This window comes from Cucumis sativus, chromosome 5 (assembly GCF_000004075.3).
Source record: "Cucumis sativus cultivar 9930 chromosome 5, Cucumber_9930_V3, whole genome shotgun sequence".
NCBI classification, from domain to species: domain Eukaryota; kingdom Viridiplantae; phylum Streptophyta; class Magnoliopsida; order Cucurbitales; family Cucurbitaceae; genus Cucumis; species Cucumis sativus.
Window position 1 is genome coordinate 17,014,791 of NC_026659.2, and position 21,910 is coordinate 17,036,700.

Below are 21,910 nucleotides of genomic sequence, written 5' to 3' on the forward strand. Positions count from 1 at the left end.
AAAATCCTTTCTTTCTAAGGTAAATAGTTTATAAATTTGTTATAATTTTTGAAATATTCCTTATTAAAATCATATTGAGTAAATATATGCTTTATGAGGTAGAAAAAAATGGAGAATTAAAAAAGAAAAATGTAAAATGGAAATAGTGAATAGTGATAGAAGATTCTAAATGGGAGAGAGATGAGGTAAGTGAGAGTGGGAAAGATTTGATTCCCAAGATTAGAGAAAAATTGAGAAGCAAAATGACCAATTTGGATTTGGATTGAAATGTGAAAGTTAACCCATCATCCTTCTGCTTTCAAGTTTCAACTACTCACACTCCGAGTGCCTACCACTCAGTCGCTTTTCTTCTTTTTCTTCTCCACCAATTTCGCCTCATTTCGCTTCTCTCTTCTCTCTCCTTTTACTTTGCTTTTTCTTACTTATTTCCCACTTCCCTCTCCCATCTCCCCGTTCTCTCACCAAATCAACATGGCATTCTTTCTCCTCTTCTTCTTCATCTTCGTCATCACCCCTTCTTCCATTTCTGCTCCTTATCCCTTCAGTAACCTCCATTTCATTGCTTTTACTTACTGACTATTTCACCTTCTTCTCCAACTCTTCAACTTCCACTGACTCTGATTTATTTGATTTCAGGCATTTCTTACCACATTGATTGCGGTGGTCTAATCAACTCCACCGACCCTTTTGGCACTACCTGGCTTTCCGACCGATTCTACACCGGCGGCACCACTGCTATCGTCTCCGAGCCCCTTATTTTCCGACACCCACAAGAAAAGAATCTCAGATTCTTCCCTCTATCCTCCGGCAAGAAAAATTGCTACATTATTCCCAATTTGCCCACTGGCCGTTACTACTTTCGAACATTCACTGTCTATGACAATTACGATGGTAAATCTCACCCTCCTTCCTTTGATGCCTCCATTGAAGGTACCCTTGTCTTCAGCTGGCGTTCTCCTTGGTCCGAGGACCTCGCTCGCCATGGCGCCTACTCTGATCTCTTCGCCTTCATTGGCGACGGGGAGGCTGATTTCTGCTTCTACAGCCTTTCCACCGATTCGCCAGTCATTGGATCATTTCAGCTCGTTCAGGTCGATCCCATGTCATATAACTCAACCGCCATTGGAGAGAACTTCATTCTTGTTAACTACGGGAGGCTTACTTGCGGGTCTGAGCAATGGGGCCCTGGGTTTAGCAATGATACCGATGTTTTCGGTCGCTCGTGGCAGTCGGATTCGATTTTTATAATCCCCAGTTTGAAACAATCAGTTAGAGTTTTGTCGACGGCTAAATCCGTAAGTGGGGCTGATCAGCAGCCGAATTATTTTCCGATGAAATTGTATCAGAAGGCGGTGACAGTTGGGGGAACTGGGGTTCTTGAGTACGAATTGCCGGTGGACGCCAAATTGGATTATTTAGTTTGGTTGCATTTTGCGGAGATTGATTCGAGTGTGAAGAAGGCAGGGCAGAGAGTGTTCGATGTGGTTATTAATGGGAATAATGCGACTAGAATAGATATCTTCGCGAAAGTTGGAAGTTTTGCAGCTTATTCATGGTCTTATACTATGAAGAATTTGAGCAGCTCGGCTTTGAGTGTGAAGCTTGTGGGGGTGGTTGGTTCGCCGCTACTCAGTGGGCTTGAGAATTACGCTTTGGTTCCAAGAGATCTTTCCACCGCGCCAGAGCAAGGTATGTGCGTTTTATTGTTTTATAGGCACGATTTTCTGGGTATTGCTCTGTATTGTTTTGTTCTTCATTACTTCAGTGAGATGGGCTTGTGTATGAGCTCTATCAGTGGAGGGTTTATAACATGCTTCCCTTGTTATTTGTGGTGGAACTTTGAAAATTTTTCCATATATAGAGAATTTGAAAGTTAAACTAACAAAATTAGGTAGTTCTGGCGTTTCTTTAGGTTTGGATATGGGGAATGTTTTAGCACATAAGTGTTGATGAGTTCCCAACGAAAACGGATTGCAAAAAACAGTGATATGTTAGTTGCGTGGTTAAAACTGGAACTTTATCAATCAACTCCTTTTGAAACTATATAGAGTGGAAGTTGAAGAAGGGAATGACAAATCCTTTTGGAAAGGCATCGTTATCAATCTTAACACCTTTATTATTATTATTATTATTATTTATGGTTGTAGTATCTGCAATGAGAGCATTGAAAGAGTCCCTTCGAGTGCCTGGTAGAATGGGTTGGAATGGCGATCCTTGTGCTCCTACAAATTGGGATGCCTGGGAGGGAATTACATGTCGTCCCAACAAAAATGCAACTGCCCTCGTCATATTTCAAATGTAAGCATCTTAAATGATTTTTTTCTTTGTGAGCAAGTGTCTCAAACATTTAAAATCTTGAAATGATCTTTTAGTGATTTGATATGATGCACGGGGATTTTCATTAAAATGTTAAAATAAATGAAAAATTGAAGTGATAAAGTCTAAATGAACTGAACATAGTCAAAATATCGTATAGGTGATTTAGTTTTTAACATTTTATACTGGGATTCTAGCCAGTTGTGAAAAAGTAGGAAGGCATCTATCGATGCACAAAACCCCACATTTTTAGAAAGGCAGTACCAAATTCGTTTTTCTTCCTTTAGATGCATTTCTTTTTTGAGTTAAATCTGATATTATATTACTTCAAACCCATCGTTTCTTCCTTGCACAAGGCATTCCGTCAGTTCTCTGAGAGGAAGAGATTGTTGCTAAGTCTCTTATTCAATGCTTTATTTTGATCCCATTGAATTTACCTTTCTAAATCATTTATCATTTCAGTGATCTGGGAAGCCAAGGCTTGAAAGGGTATATCAGCGACCAAATTGTTCTTTTGACAAACTTGGTAAGCCTGTAAGTATCATCTGAAAATTCTTCTTTCTTCCTTTTAATCTTTTCTATAATATCACCCAACATTTTTCATTTTGCTTTCTTATTTAACCGCTACTATAAATTGAGCATGGTAGAATAAAAAGTTTATCACCATGTGGTTTATTATTCAATTAACATTAAATTTCTATCCAATCTAACATGCTACCGGAAATTAAATATATTCATTATGGATGATGCTATAGCATGTTAATTTTACGTCTTTCTCCTAAATTGACCGCACTAATTGGTATTGTTTCATAGATTCAGCCACATCTTTCAACTTAATTTATAAATTGACCCTACTAATTGGTATTATTTCATAGATTCAGCCACATCTTTCAACTTAATTTATAAATTGACCCTACTAATTGGTATTATTTCATAGATTCAGCCACATCTTTCAACTTAATTTATAAATTGACCCTACTAATTGGTATTATTTCATAGATTCAACCACATCTTTCAACTTAATTCATTGTAGAATCGTCAATAATCTTAGGTTGAATTGCTGGTCGGTTATAACATCTGATTAACTAGTTTGTCTCATCTCACTTTTTCTTTATCTGTCAAATCTAAAGAATCAGTCCTTGCATATAAATTTTAACTTCTAATAGGTCTTCTTAATCTTATTAGATTTTGTTTTGTTTTCTTATTTCCCCCGAATCTGCAGAAATCTTAGTTCCAACTCATTGGGGGGCACAATACCGCCTGGGCTAGGTGAACATTCTCTCACACGGCTGTAAGTATGTTTGTTTGTGTTTACTTGTTCAGTTGCAGTTATCTGTACACCTTTACAGTATTTTATATTAATTTGTTGCTGATGTAACCCTTTTTTGTTCTGTTGATTTTGATGTGCACACTGCACACTGATGCTGATGTTACTAAACAAACTAAGCGATGTCAAAGTGTGGTTTTGAAATGGTTAAAATAATTTGTCATTTTAAATAACTTCAAAACATGTTTTTAACCATTCACAATCAATTTCGATGATATGAAAATTGCATTTAAAAGTCTAAAATTAAGCACTAAATTTATTTCACATCAAATGTCTGTTTTAGAGTGATTTCAAACCTGACAAAAGTGATTTTAACAATTTCAAAATTACTTTCAAGCATGCCTTAAGTTGTTATTTTTTGTTCTTTTTATTTCTTTTAATGAATATTTATGCTAGTTTTTATGGACTTTGTAGGGATTTGTCAAAGAATCAGTTAACAGGATCCATACCAGATAGTTTAGCATCTCGAAATTTGCAGCTTGTGTGAGTGAATGCTCACCTAATTATATCTCTTGTTGGTACTTTCTCGCTTTTTCTGATGCATGAGTTCTCTTCCTTAAACTATGGAAGAACATTTTTAACAATAATTTTATTTAGTATGTAATTTTATCATGCACTGTAGAAGTTCACATTTTAGTTCAAATGTTATCATTGGTTGAGGTAATAGTGAAAAAAATTGTGGGGAAAAGTTGCAAACGTTCAATGTAGTTCCTGGATTTAGGAGATATGCATGATCTTCGAGGTGGTCTTGATTTTGTTTGGTTTATAACTTTTCTCTTAGTGGTCTTACTTTGGTTCATCACTTTTCTCTCAGTAGCTCTCCATCTTATCAGGATATTAAATGACAACTTATTGGAAGGAAGGGTGCCCGAAGAACTTTATTCTATTGGTGTGCATGGTGGAGCCATTGAGTATGTGAACTTCAATTTATATATTTCAACGTGCTTACTGAGCTTTTAGTGTAGTAACATTCTTGTATTTGGCGTGATGCATATTCCTCATTCATGGCTGCCTAGTTTGCTTGTAGGTGTAATTTTTTGGTCCTTTTTCTGAACTTTTCCATGATCAATGAAAATTTCAGTTTTAGAAGAACTGTTCTGTTTTAGATAAAAAGGGAAGTCACATAGCACATAATTGACAATTTTTTTTTCTTCTTCAATTAGGGAGCTGAAAGCAGAGGTCGTTGCACTCCTGTTTTGTTAACTTATGTCGTAATTAAATTATACCAGGAGAATATAATCTATCCAGCTCATGATAAAGTACACCTCTGGAGAATTCATGAACCTTTAAGTCTAACTAAATTGAAAGAGGAAACTTCTAGATAAGTCTAACGAGTTAAGTTGGTAACCAACCATGGGAAAGGTTTAACCTTTGTAATTTTGACCTTCCACACCTGCCTAAATAATATATTTCTTGTGTATTTCACAAAGAGAGAATAGTTTTCTTAAATAGAAGAACAACCCATTCTGAAAAAATAAATTTGGCAAATATAATACAACCAATACAATAAAATATAATACAAGAAAGGAAATAATCAACACTCCCCCTCAAGTTGGTTTGAAGATATCAATCATTGCCAGCTTGTCAATCAATTTGTTGAATTGCCACTTTGGAAGGCTTTTAGTTAATGTATCAATATGTTCCATCTTGTCATGAAGGACTGGATTATGGGCAATGGAAATTGCTGCCTTGTTATCCCAATAAATACGCATGGGCATTGTTTGAGTGAATCTCAATTCCTCCAACAATCTTCTTATCCATTTACCCTCACAAATACCATGGGCTAAAACTCTAAATTTTGCTTCTGCGCTACTTCTCGCAACCAAACTATGTTTTTTACTTTGCCAAGTAACGAGGTGTCCTCCAACGAAGGAGCACTATAGAAAGGGGATCTTCTATCAGTCATGCTATTCGCCCAATCAGCATAAGTGTAAACTTCAACATTGAGATGGTTGCGTCTTTGAAACAATGACTTTTCCTGGGGTACCTTCCAAATATCTTAGGATTCTATAAACTGCATCAAAGTGAGTTGGTCTAGGAGCATGCATGAACTGACTTACCATACCAACTGCAAAAGTGATGTCATGACATGTGGGAGAAAGATATATGACTCTCCCTACAACGCTCTGGTACTTTTCTCTTTCCTTTATCTCATACTTGGTTGCAACTTCCAATTTCAAATTGTGCTCAATGGAAGTTTCTACTACCTTGCAACCAAGTAAACCTGTCCCTTTTAGCAGATCAAGAATATACTTCCTTTTTGGTTAACAAGAATGCCACTTTTGGACCTAATAAACTCCATGCCTAGGAAGTACTTTAAAGTTCCTAGGTCTTTGATTTGGAAATGCTAACAAGAATGCTAACTTTTTCTTCACGAAAGTCAGTCGTCTCATCATTGCCTCTAAGAATGATATCATTAACAGAAACTATCAAAACCACAACCTTGTCATTTCCTGTATGTTTGTAGAACATTGTATGATCGGCTTGACTTTGACTGAATCTATAGCTCGTGACTGCTTTTTCGAAGCGTTCAAGTCAGGGTTTAGGAGATTGTTTAAGTTTGTATAATGATCTCTTTAACTTGCACACTTTGTTAATCCCAAGATCTATCTCAAAACTAGGTGGCAAGTCCATAAATACCTCTTCTTCCAGTTCCCCATTGAGAAAGACATTCTTAACATCCAGTTGATAAAGAGGACAATCAAAGTTAACTACAACAGATAGTAAAATTCTAATAGAATTGATTTTAGCAACTGGAGCAAATTTTTCTGATGAGTAAACCCCTTAGCAACCAATTTGGCTTTGTACCTTTCAACACTACCATCTGCTTTACATTTTACCGTGAACACCCACTTGCATCCAACTGTTCTCTTTTCTTTCGGTAGTTCAACTATGTCTCATGTGCAATTTTATTTTAGCTCATTCATCTCTTTCATCATTACTAATTTCCAATTCAACTCATTCAGGGCCTCTGGTATATTATTTGGAACAAACAAGTTGGTCTTACGACAAACAATTTATGGTAAGAAAGATAATTTGCAATGGGGTATTTGACACATGGGTATCTGTTAGACCACCCATTATACATCAATACAGTAGGAGAAAGAATAGGAAAGAGAAGCAAGAGAAGGAGTTAGTTATATAACTGCATGTGGGGACCACAATGAGTGGAACGACACATGAAATAGGGGGGACCACTGTAGGTGGGGAGTGAATATAAATAAGGGAGTGAAAGAGGGAACGGGGAGCTTTTCTTTTTGGGAGAAAGTTTCTTTCTGTATATTCTTGAAAGAGAGGATAGCAGGAGAGGGAAGGGTGTCCATCGAATCGGCTATAAACCAATTCGGTGATATTGTCCTGTAGTTATTTTCGATAATTTCATCTTAGTAATATCAGCAGTCTTTGATTTTCGTCTACTGGAAGTGAGAACAACTGGTATCTCATCAACTTGGTATCAGAGCACGTCGATCCGAAAAGAAGTGGGAAAACATGGTTCAAACCAGAAGTGAAGAGAGAAGGGACACACACGAACAAGAACTCAACAAAATTCCGGTGATGGAGGAGAAGCTTACGGTGATTTCACAGAACATGGAGAACCTTCAGGCCCAAGTGGAGAAAACACACCAGATGGTGATGATATTCATGGAGACGATGGCCAAGGAACGAGTATTAGCGAGCGGTAAAGGAATCGATTCGTCGACACAAGAAACATGGACGGGAAAATCGGCGGAGGGAGAGAGTTCGTTCGGCAAGTAAAGAAACTAAAAATGAGACGATGGAGAAGAAGGGTGATGGCGACGGGGATAACAACGATCGAAACAAATTCAAAAAAGTTGAAATGCCGGTATTCAATGGAGATGACCCAGATTCATGGCTATTCCGTGCAGATAGGTACTTCCAAATACACAAACTAACGGATTCTGAAAAACTCACGGTCGCTACAATTAGTTTTGAAGGCCCCGCACTCAACTGGTATCGGTTGCAGGAGAAGAGAGACAGATTTACCTGTTGGTTAAACTTAAAAGAACGATTACTGATCCGATTTCGATCGTCCCGCGAAGGCTCCCTATATGGTCGGTTCTTACGTATTCAGCAGGAATCAAGTGTAGAGGAATACCGGAATCAAGTGTTCCTTCAGGCTTTGGTTTCAAAGCTTTTTTGTAACTATTCACTTGGTAACGTTTTACTCAGTTGGAATCCTTTCAAGGAAAGGGTGTTTCAGTGGCTTGTTCTTTGTATGTCCTTGCATTTTCAGTTTTTTTCTCAAAGATAGTTGTTGATATATTAAAAAAAGAAACCAGAATCTGTCAAAGGCTGTAAACAAGCTTGCCCATTTTTCCTCTTTCGTCTATTGTGTCGTTGGAGGGGGTTAGGATATGTATTTATGGAAGGACTGATCCAGACCTTCTTTGCCCTTTGTTCCTTTGTGTAAAGTGGTCCTCCCCAGGTTCTCCGTTGCTATTTCATTAATCTTCCTTTAAAAATCATCTTTGTTTTTACTTCTTGATCTGGTCAGAAGCTTGCTCTCATTCTCTTTTGGGTTCAGTTGCTCTTGATCAATAGGGAGGCAACTGACGTTGTCTCTTTGTTGTCTTTATTGGATGCGGGTAATTTTACATGTGGGAGGAGAGATTTGTGTGTTTGGGATCCCACCATCTGAACAGTTTCTCTTGTAAATCATATTTTATTTGTTTGTTGGGTTCCACGCTCTGGTGAGTCTGTTTTTTCAGCCATTTGGAGGGTAAGATTCAAGAAAATGAGATTCTTTATATGGCAAGTTTTACACGGTTGTGCGAACACCTTGACTCTTGAAAAGGATGTGGCCGATGGTGGGCCCATTTTGTGGTGTTATTTGTCGACAAAGGAAGACCTCGATCACATTCTTTGGAGATGGGATGTTGCGTATTTTTTTGAAACATGTTCTTGTAGTTGTTTGGCTTGCTATTGCCTGTCATAGGGTTACTAGTAATAGGATTGAAGAGTTCTTCCTCCATCCCCCTTTTGTGAAAAAGGTCGTTTCTTATGGGTGGGTGGGGTGTGTGCTATCATGTAGAATCTTGGGGGGAAAGGAATAGTAGAGTGTTTAGAGGGTTGGAAAAGGAGCTAGTGATGTTTGGTCACTTATGAGGTTTCATGTTTCTCTTTGAGATTTGACTTCGTAGTTTTTTGCTTGGGACTATTCTATAGGCATTGTTTTACTTGATTGATCCATTTTTATTTGGATGGGTCCCTCCTTTTTGGGCTTGGATTTCGTATGCCTTTGTATACTTTTGATCTTTTTTTCTTAATACTAAAGTGGTTCATTTCATCACAAAATTGAAAATACTGATAATCAACACCGATATTTTAATCCTTGCTTGCCACTTAGGAAAGAAAGCCTTTTTTTTTCTTTCATCTATCACACTAGGTTTTTAATCACCAACCAACATTGACTTTGATTTTGATTGTTTCTTCCGGATATCAAAACCATTCCCATACGGAATAAGTGCTCTTAGGTTCATTCTATCAAATCTTTGAGACGGTCATATTTGATGGTAGATGTGGCCATAGGGTTCACTTCTACGATGACTACCTCCCAAGCCATTGCAAACACTATGCAAGTTCAATGCATGTCCATTAAATGGAGTGTTGAAGTGTTCACCATGTGTAGTACGCAAACAAACTAATCAAACAAAATTGTTCGTGCGTTTTAGCCTAAAGGTGAACCCTCCTTTCAATGGTGGTTGTCTAGAATCACCCATGATATCACAGGTTTCGCAGTGATATTCAACCAACTTGATCGGTGGTAGTCCGTAACACATTCTTGCAAGAGTGATTCATTTGGGTTCTTGTTTACGGTAGGTAGCCAGTAGTACAAAAAGAAAGCATTTAAAGTTCAAATACAAATTCAATCCACCTAATCATTGCTTGCAAAGCAAAAAGAAGAAAAGAAAAACTCACATTTCCCTAACGGAGGAACACTGCTCATAATTTATTTGAGTTTGAGAGAGAATAGAAGAAAGTTCATTGTAGACAGTGGAGGGGGAGGAGTGCCAACCTAAACTTCATACGTAAAGATAGACTGAGGATACCATCCAAGCGTGTTTTGAGGGGAACTCGTTTAAGACTATTCTAGGATCATTCAATTGTTTTTGCAATCCATGTGTTCTAAACTTGGGGAGGAACTAACGGAGCCATATACATATTTGGACTTGGATCCTCTGAAGAGAGGTGAAACTTGGGTAACGGCAGAGATATGTAACAAATGACAAGATTGTTTATTGGTTGTGCCTTGAGGTCAATGAATTTTGTTTTATGATATTTCATGTTTTAATAGTGTTACTTTTAGAGGTTTGACATGAAATTGTTTTAGTTAGTTTAGTTTAATTCTTTATTTTATGTTTTCCAATATTTCCATGTAATCCCAAATAAATATTCTTTATTATTTCAAGAAAAATATTCTTCTCTACTCTTTTCAAGGATTTTTGTAAATGCATTTAGCAACAGTTTTACTCAATCTAGGTCCAAAAATTTGGGTCATTACAATCAAGACATAAGTATTATGGTTTTTCATGACTATATCTGCTCCCAACAAGCATTGAACAATTACATAGTTTCATATTGCAACTTCTAGTTCAGAAAATTTGCCTTTAATTTATTCTTTGTTTTTCTTTTCTTCTCTAACATCCATTAGTGGTGAATGCATACGGTGCAAGTAGAATATAAACTTTTCAGTTTCCACTTCTATTGAACAATTACGTATTTTCATATTGCAACTTCTATGTTAGCATATGCTTTTAATCGATTATGTGTTTTTCCTTTCTAATATCCATTAGTGGTGAATTTATTCAGTGCAAGTAGAATAAAAACTATTCACGTGTATTGATTTTCAAATTTATTAAGATTTTAAAGAGTTGTCACCAAGGATTATCTGATGTTTGGTTTATGGTTCCATATTTGTAATATTGCTAGTCATTGCTTCAAATCTTAATCTTCGGAGATACGATTCACAGTCTGCATTCTTTACCAAACTTTTCCAAATCTTGCTGCAAAAGTGAAAAGAGGTTGGGGCAAGGAGTTGGTTATTATAGTCGAATTACAGTAGTTTGTGTTTACAATGTAGCTTATTTTAGTTTGAGTTATAATAGTATGCGATTGAGGTGTAAACTATTTTAGTTTGAGAAGATAATAGTAAACACACAATGAATAAAGAAAATTATGAATGTAAAATAACAAAAATTGTAGAAAATTGTTCTGTAGCAAATGAGGGCTTTGAAATAGTGTTGACTATAGCTAATTGGAACTTTTAAATAATATTTGGAAAATTGCATCGGATGACAAATATTTAGAAAAAAATAGCCCATGACATCTCTTTTTTGCATATTGCGAATATGGCAAATATGACAAGTAATTAGTGATATCAGAGGACTATCGGAGGGTTATCAAGGGCTATCAGAGGGCTATCGGTTTTTAAATTTGCTACTTTTGCAATTTAGAAAATGTTGTGACATGAAACCTATTGTCATAATTTTTTTTGCTTTTTTTGCAAGTGCCTCATAATATTTACTGTAGCAAGAGATGGTTATTATAATCTTAGGATAGTTCGTGCCCAAATGCCCCAAAAAGAGTTTAAGATCACTTTATTCAAAGAAACTCTTTGGTTGGCTGAGTGCTATGTTGACTATACTAATTACAGAAATTCTTATCTGTAACAAGTATTTTAGTTTCGTGTTACCTTCTAGTTTTCTGTGCTGTGTTTTAATCCCTTTATTTACTTTGCAGCCTATCTAGCAACAAGGGTTTATGTGGTGTGCCTTCCTTGCCAACATGCCCTCTATTTTGGGAACATGGGCGGTTGTCTAAAACTGGTAAAATTGCAATAGCTTTATCATCCACATTCCTTTTCTGTGCACTGCTGGCAATTATCTACATATGCTGTATCAGAAGAAGTAGAAACGATTACGATTTCGGCTTGCCTAGTGAATTATTGTGTAAGTATTTAGTTGAAAGACCTTTGATTTTCTCCCTTATTTTTTTATTTACCCCACCCGAAGCTAGCCTGCATTTGTATCAATTATGTAATTAGTTTAACTTTTACATGTAAGCAATTGTATTTAGATTTATTGACTTCCATTATGCCATTTGTCTTGATACCTTATAATTTTTCTTCAAATGTTTTTTTTGTAAGAAACATGTGTATTCATATAACAAAATAGAACAACTTAAGGGCAAGCGACAAGAGGTCCCTCCTCAGATGAAACTAAAAAATGATGGCCTTCCAATTGTTGAATATCATTGAAAGACTATATAATTACAAAAGTGTTTAGTATAATTTGTACTCCACCAAGAAGCTGTGTGTTGCAACACAATCCAAAAAGAATCAAAAGAATTATAGTTATCTTAAAAAATTCTACTATTCCTTTCTTTCCAAATGCACCACAAAAGGGATTGAGTAGCACATCTCCATAAGATGTTTCCTTTCGGGATATAACCTCTAATGTTGAGCCCTTCAATCAACCAACTATCAACCTTACTAGGAAGACAAAGCTCCAAATAAAAAATTCTAAACAAAGTGTTCCAAGCTTTCCTAGTAAAGAGACAGTGCAAAAATAAGTGGTCCAAGGTTTCCTCTTCTTTGAAGCAAAGGCAACACATTGAGGGGCTAAGCATAGTATATAGAAACTTTTTTTGTAGCTTCTCACGAGTGTTAAGGCTTCTGTAAGCGAGCGACCATAAGAAAATTTTCATCTTTTTCGGAATTTTAGTCTTCCAAATGTGACGAATCAAAGGAACAACAATGGAGGGGGATCTCTTGGTTAAGTTGAGAAAAGTAGACTTCGTAGTAAAGCTGCCATCAACGTTAGGAGGTCATTTAAGACTGTCATCAGAATCTGAGGGGGCCCAAGAATGAAGAATTTCTAAAATTGAGGCCACATGGCAATCTCGTTATCGAACATATTTCTTCTAAGGCCCAAGTTCCACGAATGAGTAACAATACACCAACATTCAGCCACATAAGTATCCTTATTCAATGACAAGGAGAACAAGTTAGGGAATTTTTCTGCAAGTGGCTCCACGCCACACCAGTTGTTCTTCCAAAATCTGATTTTGGTTCCTCAGCACAAAAGCTGAGAATTTATAGGTCTCTTTGTGCTTCAAAATACCGGCCCATAATCTATAAGTTTTTTCTTGTTCAAATCTTTAGTAGACCACCCATTCTCCTCTAAGCCGTAAATGGCCACAATTAAGTGCCTCCATAAGGAGGCTTCCTCCCTGCTAAACCTCCAAAACCATTTAGTGAGAAGAGCAGTGTTCTTTTGTCTAAACAAGCCAATCCCAAGACCATCATAATAGATCGGACAGGAAGTACAATCCCATTTGAGGAGGTGGGCAACTGAATTAGTAAACCCTCCTGTCTAAACAAAATTCCTGATCATCTTTTCCAATCTATTGATAACACTGGCCGACACTTGAGCGAGGGAGAATAAATAACAAGGAAGACTATTGAGAACTGATTGCTCAAGAGTTAGCCTACCCCCTTTGGAGAGGGACACATTCCTCCGCCTATCGATTTTATATCTAAATCGCTCTTCAGGGGTGTTCCACATCTCTTTTTTGTTATGACCCCCTCCAATAGAAAAACCCAAGTAATTAAAGGGAAGACTATCAACCGAGCACCCCATGGAGTTAGTATAAGGAGCCAAGTCACCACTGTTAAGGTTAATACCGATCAGGGACGTTTTGGATCTATTAAGGGATAAACTGACTCCCAAAAGAAAGATATTGATCACCTTCCACCAAGTCTCCAAGTTTCCATCCTCCCAAGAAGAAGAAAGAAAGTGTAATCTGCATACTGAAGGTGGGTTAGATCATCTGACAAGTTCTCAAAATGGAAGCCTTTTAAACTCCTTTTCTCATTATAGTAGTGAATAAGGCAACTTAGAGCATCTCCTACAATCGTAAAAGGAAAAGGGGCAAGAGGATCACCTTGACGAATGCCCCTTTTAGCAAGAATCTTTCCTCTAGCCCTACCATTGACAATGGTGGAAAAATTAGTCGTCGACAAACAGTCCCAAATCTATCTCCTCCATCTCTTACCAAAGCCTTTAAGTTTCATGGTCATATCAAGAAAAGACCCATCCACCTTGTCATAAGCTTTCTCCAGATTAAGCTTCAAAAGAACGCCTTTTCTACCTTTTAAAGACCATTTGTCAACAGCCTCAGAAGCAATCAAAATAGCATCAAGAATTTGCCTTCCCTCCGCAAGGGCAATTTGAGAATCATTAATTATCGAAGGAAGGACTTTTTTAAGTCTTGTTGCAAGCACCTTGGAAATAACTTTATACAAGTAGGTAACTAAGCTTATGGGTCTGAAATCACTGACATGGGCCACCTCTTTCTTTTTGGGGATGAGGCAAACATAAGTCTCGTTACACTTTTTATTAATAATTCCATTTTTTAAAAAATCTTGGAACACCCTTACTAGGTCAGAATTTAGAGTGTTCCAAGATTTTTTATAAAACTCTCCGGTCATGCCATGAGGGCCAGGGGATTTAAGACAACCCATCTCAAAAACAGCTTCTCTAATTTCTTTTTCGATAAAGGGGGACCTCAAGTAAGCTAGAATCTTATAAGCTAAGGTCTTTCCAGTTAAAACCATTACAGATAAACGACGAAGAGATCCTTGTGCCATATAAGTTGGAAAAGAAACTAAGGATCTCATATACAATCTCCTTCTCTGTGACAAGAGCTTTCCTATCAATACTAACCAAAGAAGAAAATAAAACTTTACGAGCCGAAACCAATCTGTGGAAGAAGCTTGAGTTCACCCCCCCTCTCTGAGCCAATGAAGCTTTGATTTCCGAATCCATAATTTTATTCTTTAACAATCAAATCAAGTAGGGTCCACTCTACAAACTTCTCTTTTCGTCGCATTTTCCTCATTGGAACAACTCGATTCTTCAAGCAAATCAAGAGAGTTAATCTTATCAATCAGCACCTGTTTTTGGGAGAAAATGTTTTCGAATGTCTCCTTATTCCAACTCTTTAAGAGGACTTTCAAGGTTTTAATTTTTTCCTGAAGGAAAAATTAGGCCAGCCATCAACAACCAAACTGCCCCACAAGTTCTCTACGTTTTGTAGGAAAAGATGATGATCCAACCAAGCATTTTTAAAATTTAAAGGGGGTAGGACCCCAAGGTTGCAACCCCAGTTTCAAAAGAATTGGAAAGTGATCTGAGGTGGTACAAGGAAGTCTTTTCACACTAACTTCTCTAAAGAACTCAACCCAAGGCTTGTATAGAAGAAATCTGTCGAGCTTTGATGCAGCCGGTCTAATCCTCGAACGGGGCCAAGAGAACCTACCATTTCGAAAGGGGATATCCACCATATCCATATCCTCAATCAAGCTATTAAAGCGAATCATACTTCTAGTAGGACGAACGCTGGAGCTCTTCTCATTTAACCATTCGACTACATTGAAATCACCACAACATACCAATTTTCGTTGCACAAACCATATAAACCAGAAAGCTCCCACCAGAATTGGTCTCGAAGTCTATAAGAAGAAGGACCGTACACACCTGTGATCCAACCAGATAAGCCAGCATTAAACTTACGGTGAATAGAAATAGAGAATTGACCTTGAATAGAGTCAACCACCGTGATCGAGTCCTCTTTCTACGAAATAAGGATACCACTCGAAGAACCATAAGCCTCTAAAGCTGCCCACCCAACAAACTGACTACTCCAAACTAACTTCACCAAATGCCGATCGACAGTACTAACATTAGATTCTTAGAGAATAACCACATCTAGATTGAATTTCACAAGCAACTCTTTCACAACTGCTCTTTTGGGGCGAGCATTAAGACTCCTTAAATTCCAAGAGAGAATAAACATAGATCACCATCGGAGCCTGGGAAATTACTAGCTTTTGCTGCTTGAGCTTCCCTTTCCCATTTACCTAGCAAAGCTTTTACTTCTCTAGTAAGCTTCTTGTTGCTGTTCGAGGTGGCCCCACCCTTTCTCTGTTGTTTTCCTTTCCTAGTCCCAGCCTGAACGCATAAGTCGTATTCGAGAAGAGCTGCTACCATTTCCTTGCGTAGCGGAAAAGGATTCTGTATAGAGGCTGCTGGTTCTAATTCTGTTAAACTTTCAATTTCAGTTGTCTCTTCAATGGGTAATGGAAGATCGATGTTTACCTCTAAAGCTATTATGATGTAATAATCTCTAAGAGATATTATTGGCCTCAACTAAGAAGAGACTGCAACAACTTTGTTAAATGATGCCCTATTTGTCAAAGAGCTAAAGGCTCAAGTACAAATGCAGGCCAATATTCACCACTACCTACCCCAATTTCCATTTGGGAAGATTTGCCAATTGATTTTGTGCTCGGATTGCCCAAAACTCAAAGACAGTATGACTCAGTAGTGGTCGTAGTTGACAGATTTAGCAAAATGACACTTTGTAGTCTGCAAAAAGACAAATGATGCCACCTACATAGCTAATCTCTTCTTTCGAGAGATAGTCCGACTACACAGAGTACCAAAGACCATTGTTTTTTATCAGGATGTCAAATTTTTAAGCCATTTTTGGAAGACACTATGGAACAAACTTGACACAACATCACATCCCCAGACAGATGGCCAAACAGAAGTTACAAACAAAACTCTAGGCAATTTGATACGTTGTTTGGATCCAAACCAAAACAATGGCACTTAGCTCTTGCTCAGGCAAAATTTGCCTTCAACAATATGAAGAACAGATCGACCGGCAAATGCCCATTTGAGGTTGTATATACCTTTGACCTAGCATCACTCCCTACAACTGTGAACACAGAAGCAGAAAAAGAAAAAACGATAGAAAAAATTCAAAGCGTATATGAAGATGTCCACAATCATCTAAAAGAAACAACTCAATCCTGCGAAGAGGCGGCAGACAGAAAGAGAAGACAAGCTACCTTTACTGAGGGAAATTTAGTGATGATTCATCTCAGAAAAAATCGATTTCCAACCGGAATATACAGTAAACTAAAGGATAAACAATTAGGGCCATTCTGTATCTTAAAGAAAGTTGGAGATAACGCTTACAGAATAGAACTACCACCAGACTTACACATTCATCCTGTTTTTAATGTGGCAGACTTAAAACGGTACTATGCTCCAGATGATTTCAACCTAGCCGCCTAAAGTCACTCGGGACGAGTTCTATCCTAGGGGGGTGGAATGATGTAATAAGAATAAGGCTATGAGGCCTGAACAATATCACAGACGCTAACTCTATGCTACCTGGGGGACATTTGAAAACACTCAAATGCTTAGTGAGTGACAAATTTTAGAAAAATATTTTGGAAAACATTTTTCAACACATGGAAACCGAGTTTCGAAATCATTTTCTTTCTCTAGGTGTCCATTTGTTAATGAGCCCTCACTAGGTGCCTCACGCCAAACTCTCATCAGCCTTGGATCCATTCATAACTTCCTAGGGTAGACAACATGCTCAACACACTCATACCTGAATGCTAAAACATACTCAACACTTGTGTTGGCAAACTTCCTCACAGTACCAAAGTGGACAACACTAAGACATTCAATTCCTTGTCTCCTAGCCTGAATGTGGGCAAACTCACATCTTTCTGCCACACTCTGATGGACACATCTCACACCAAAAATTTTAGCCAAGACGTCCGTCTACTCAATGCCTTGCTTGCATTACCCTCTAATGTGCACCACATAGAGTTAGTTTCATAGAACCAGGTCAACACTAATGGTTTGAAAACATTATCAAAGCAACATTTTGTCAAGAAAACATTTAACAATCAAACAAGCATTATAACACATTTTAAATATAACTTAAAAGGAATAATTTTTCGAAAACCACAACGTTTTAAGAAAGGGTCACTCATAACTTTGCAACCTACTCCTCTTCAGTACCTCAGGGATGCGTCAACACCTTTCTACCTTCACAAAGCCTCAGCCTTTTGCTCCATTTATGGGGTCTCCATTCTGCTATCATAACTTAAAGGGATTTTCTAATCTTCTCGGTTTGTGAGGGCTCTTCCCCTATTTATAGACTTCTTAAAACAAGGTTAGCCAGCCATAAGCTTCCCAAAATCATCCACCTCCTACTTAAGCCTTTAAACACGTCTTCACCTAATCCTATCTAACCTTAAACTCAACCTAAGCATGCCTCTTCAAAACTTAAACACATGTCTTAAACACGTTTTCACTTAGTCTCATTCTCATTAATAAAGAGGCTTGTTCCCGTTTAAAGAAAAAAAAGCATGCCACTTCAAAACCAACTTAATTTTCCTTATGACACATGACCCACTATTTATCTACCAGTTAACTTTACGTTTGCTTCAGTTGAACACCTACTCTGCCTTTTACCTTCGAAGCTAGATCCATTAACACCAGGTTTGTTCGCTGCTTCCCACTTTAATGCAAGCTTCAAAATTCTCGCCGCCTAACCTAACCTTCAAGAACTTCGACGCCAACACCCTACTTTACTCAACAAAACTATTCACAACTAATTGATCTCCTAACCCTTCATGTGATCCGATCTCCTTCTTAGACACCTAGCTACTATGCGTCCTAACTCATCTTCTGCACCAACTATTTACAATGGACGGGTGTTATAGTTGACACTTTGGTGGAGAATATATTCAGGATGTTAGATTAGGTATAGTTATTGGAAAACCAATTCACTCAAATTTGGGAGGTGGTAAGAAAGTCATTGGAGAAAGCATGAAGACGATGGCATCCCAAGTGGGTTAGATATTGAGGAAACGGGACAGTACCTCACACATGGGATTGGAAATATTGATGAAAAGCAAGTTGATAGAGGGCATCATTAGAGCTTAAAGTGTTAGAATCTATTATGGCTACAACTTCTATATTTGAAGATGCTGAACTTTAAGCACGAATGCTTTATCCAAGCATGGACTCATTGCATTAGACAATGTGTACATGTCAAACATTTGTTGGACATGGATATGTTCGGATATACTTTGCCTACAAAATAGCAAAAGACAAGCCTACCACATAACTCTTCATTTATCTCCAAAGGAAGGATTTGGAACAACTCCTCAATCGTTCTGCTTTGAACAAACATAATCCAGAAGGTCCTGAAACACAAACTCCAATGGAAGAATGTGAACTGTCAACCTCACTGTGAATGACCAAGCTTTTTCTTGCATAGTTGTACTACTACCCAATCACTGATTCTCCCAAAAAGAAATTGAAGACATATACCCTTCAGAACCTCAACTGGCTAGAAAATCTTCCTTACCCAAAAGCAATAGACGTCCCATGAGTTTTTGAAAGTGCATTTGAACTCTTCATTTAAGATCCATTTACGAGCCGTAGAGTTGTACTTGAGATGATTCTATGTCACAGCATATTGGCTTCCATGAGGAATCACACCAACTATTTTGGTAGAATTCTACTGAGTTCGTTAGAGTTATATTGGAAATATTAGTAGTACAGTATTAGGTGCTCAAAGGTAATTAATCAATGTCACCTTGATTATAATCGAGAGTTAAGGACCTTAAAATGCATGGATCATTTTAGATCACAATTTCTATCGTAGGACTTTAGCAGATAGACTCTTGAATGACTGTTATTTGAGTTGAATTTTTTTACCGATGTTGGAATATAGTTATCTTTAGTGTTTTCTTGTAATCTCGGGTACCTAACAGCCACATTATGAAATTTGAAATTTCCAATGCCCAACCCTCTAAGATGGATTGGCTAAGATAGTTTCCCACCTAATCAAGTGAGATCTCATCTCTTGAATTTCTTCCCTTAGAATCTCTTAATCTTCTTAATCCTCACACTCGTAGAAGGGATCCTAAATATAGGAAGGAAGTAGATCATAATCTCACTCAAAATCAACAGAGTGACCGATACTGATCCCCTTATAAAAGAAAGGTTTTTTTCATGGGGCTACACTATCGACCTTTTTGTTAGGTGATATAATATTAAGTTTCCTTCACTCATCAAAAAGTTCATTACAAATCACAACTAACAATAATAACCACTGAAGCTTCATAGGACAAACTATTGAACTATTTCTTAGAAAAAGACTCAGAAATGGGCCCAATCTCACAACCTGCTATCGAATCCCACCTTTCAATCTAGGTAAAATCCAACTTGTATTCTTGTCACTCTTCAAGCCCAAAATGTTTTCAAGCACCTTAGGATAGAATCAATATTTACAAAAGAGTCCTCCAATTTTGAATAAAAGAAGATCACCAAGCTTGACTGTGTTGGTAAATCTTTGGACACGGAACAAAGGTGATGAGTCTTAAAAGACATGGTCATGTGAGAAGATGGATACTCTTATGTATAACAAAAAGGGGTGAACAGTGAAGCTTTATTAGGCAAGGCAGTCTAATGGAGGCTTGAGGCATGGGCCATGATGCTCACCCAAGTTTTAGCCTCAAAGTCCTATGCTTTCTCTAGATCATAAGTGGCTGTGGCTTCTTTGGGCCTCTTATAGAGAGGCTTATGGTCATGAGAATGCATTGAGGTTTGCACCCTTTACCTCAAGAAATAGCCAGGAGAATGTATTTAATTTGTTGACTGAAATTATATTATAAACATTAGCTTTGACTTATAATTTTGATATACCATGCGTTTTGGTAACTTAGGCCCTTGATAAAGAAAACGAACTTTTGAGTGAAGTGAAGGATGAAATGATTCTGTTATGATCTTTATTTGACATTTGACATTTGACATGTCAGAATTTCATTTCCTCTTATTTCATACTTTTGTATAATCAATTTAACAATGTTGGTAGGAGGGGGAGAGGAAATGATATCCTAATATAGAGTGAATATGTGATAGTTATTTTCCTGCTATCTTACCTGCTGACTTCAGGTTGAAGATGGGGGAAAGAGAAAAAAAGTAAGGAAGAATGCAGTGAGAACCTTGTGAGAGCTTTGGTATCTCAAATTATCTGCCTGTTCCATTTTTCTTTCTTTCTTCTTTTAATGTATGATCAAGGGTTTAGTTCTATTGGATTTTTTTCGAAGTCAGTTCTTTCTGGTTAGGAGGCCATTTCTGATGCATTGCATTTCATGCTTATGAACATCACGATTATCAGCTGATGGTGATGAGTATGTGCGTATTTAGAGGCTCCTATATTCATAATCTGATAAGTCCTGATCATATGCTCTCGTGCTGAGAACTATACTTTAGTTTTTAATACTTTCTTTTATGCAACAAAAGATTTTGATTGGATTCTCTACTAACATATGTACCCTGTGACAACTATTTTCCAGCTCTTGCTGCAAAAAGGAACAGGTATCAGAGGCAGAAATCCTTAATGCTGTTGGAAATGGAGAGTCAACATGCCAAGGGATTGTCACCATTCACCCCCCTCAACTGAATTATGCTCCAAAATGGAAATAATCCTTGAGAGTTTTGAAACTGCAGCGAACCTTTAGAATGCTAACTTAAATACGACCGTACAGGATGTCAAACATAAAATAGGTCATTGGCTTTTCTGCCGAAATGAGACTGAACAATCTGGCTTTCATGAGAGCTTCTTCATTCAAGTATCCAAGCAGTATATCACAGAGAGCAAGACATCTTGATCCATGGAACAGTAACAGCTTTTCTTTGTAACATTTTGATATGATCCAATAGAGCATTTGATTGGTGTACATTTGGAATGCATAGATTATTTCTATGTAATGAGATGTCTTTATAATATGTAGTTCTGTTCTAAAAGTGTAAATACAGAGTGATTTTGCTGAATAGTAGTCAGTTTTTATCATGAACTACTTGTACCAGTTATTGAAATTTCAAGGGAGCTGTTCCACCTTTCAATATTCTTTTAGGTTGATGAGTTTCCTTTGCTGTTGAATTTTTCTAAGGTAAACTCCAATTCTTGTGATTTTATTTTTATTTGTAGAAATACAGGAGGATAAAATGTAAGGTTTTGAGGTGATAAATACATTGGTAAATTTTCTAAATATGAATATTTCTATTTGTAAACATTTGGAGGGGATGTAGCTACATAAGTTCTAAAAGTAATGTAGGTCATTACGATTTTACATGCCATCATAATATCTTTGAACTCGAAGATAGAAATGATGAATCATCTTATTTTAATTTTAAAGAAGTTAGCATCGTACCAATAATTTCTACCCAAAAGAGACTGTTTAATTAAATTAGAAAAGAGAGATCCAAAATTTAATAAACACTTCTCATTTTAATCTAAAGCTGTAGGGCATATGAAATTTGTTAATTGGACAATGATATGAAAATAGGAATCTAT

At 37.1% G+C, this 21,910-nt stretch overlaps 1 protein-coding gene across 2 annotated transcripts; it reads left to right on the forward strand.

Annotated features, from left to right (window-relative positions):
* The first annotated feature begins 275 nt into the window (after positions 1-275).
* LOC101222944 (receptor-like protein 4) lies at positions 276-21,605 on the forward strand. 2 transcript variants are annotated; one of them, XM_004140291.3, is made up of 9 exons: positions 276-544; positions 637-1,689; positions 2,148-2,298; positions 2,779-2,850; positions 3,539-3,607; positions 4,058-4,126; positions 4,477-4,554; positions 11,405-11,613; positions 20,910-21,605. In XM_004140291.3, the coding sequence occupies exons 1-9, from the start codon at positions 472-474 to the stop codon at positions 21,014-21,016; spliced, it is 1,881 nt and encodes a 626-aa protein (XP_004140339.1). In that variant the 5' UTR covers positions 276-471; the 3' UTR covers positions 21,017-21,605. The 2 variants fall into 2 exon arrangements, with proteins under 2 accessions (XP_004140339.1, XP_031741461.1); XM_031885601.1 differs by lacking the exon at positions 20,910-21,605 and adding an exon at positions 6,610-6,665 and having other exon boundaries at positions 11,405-11,563.
* The last annotated feature ends 305 nt before the right edge of the window (positions 21,606-21,910 follow it).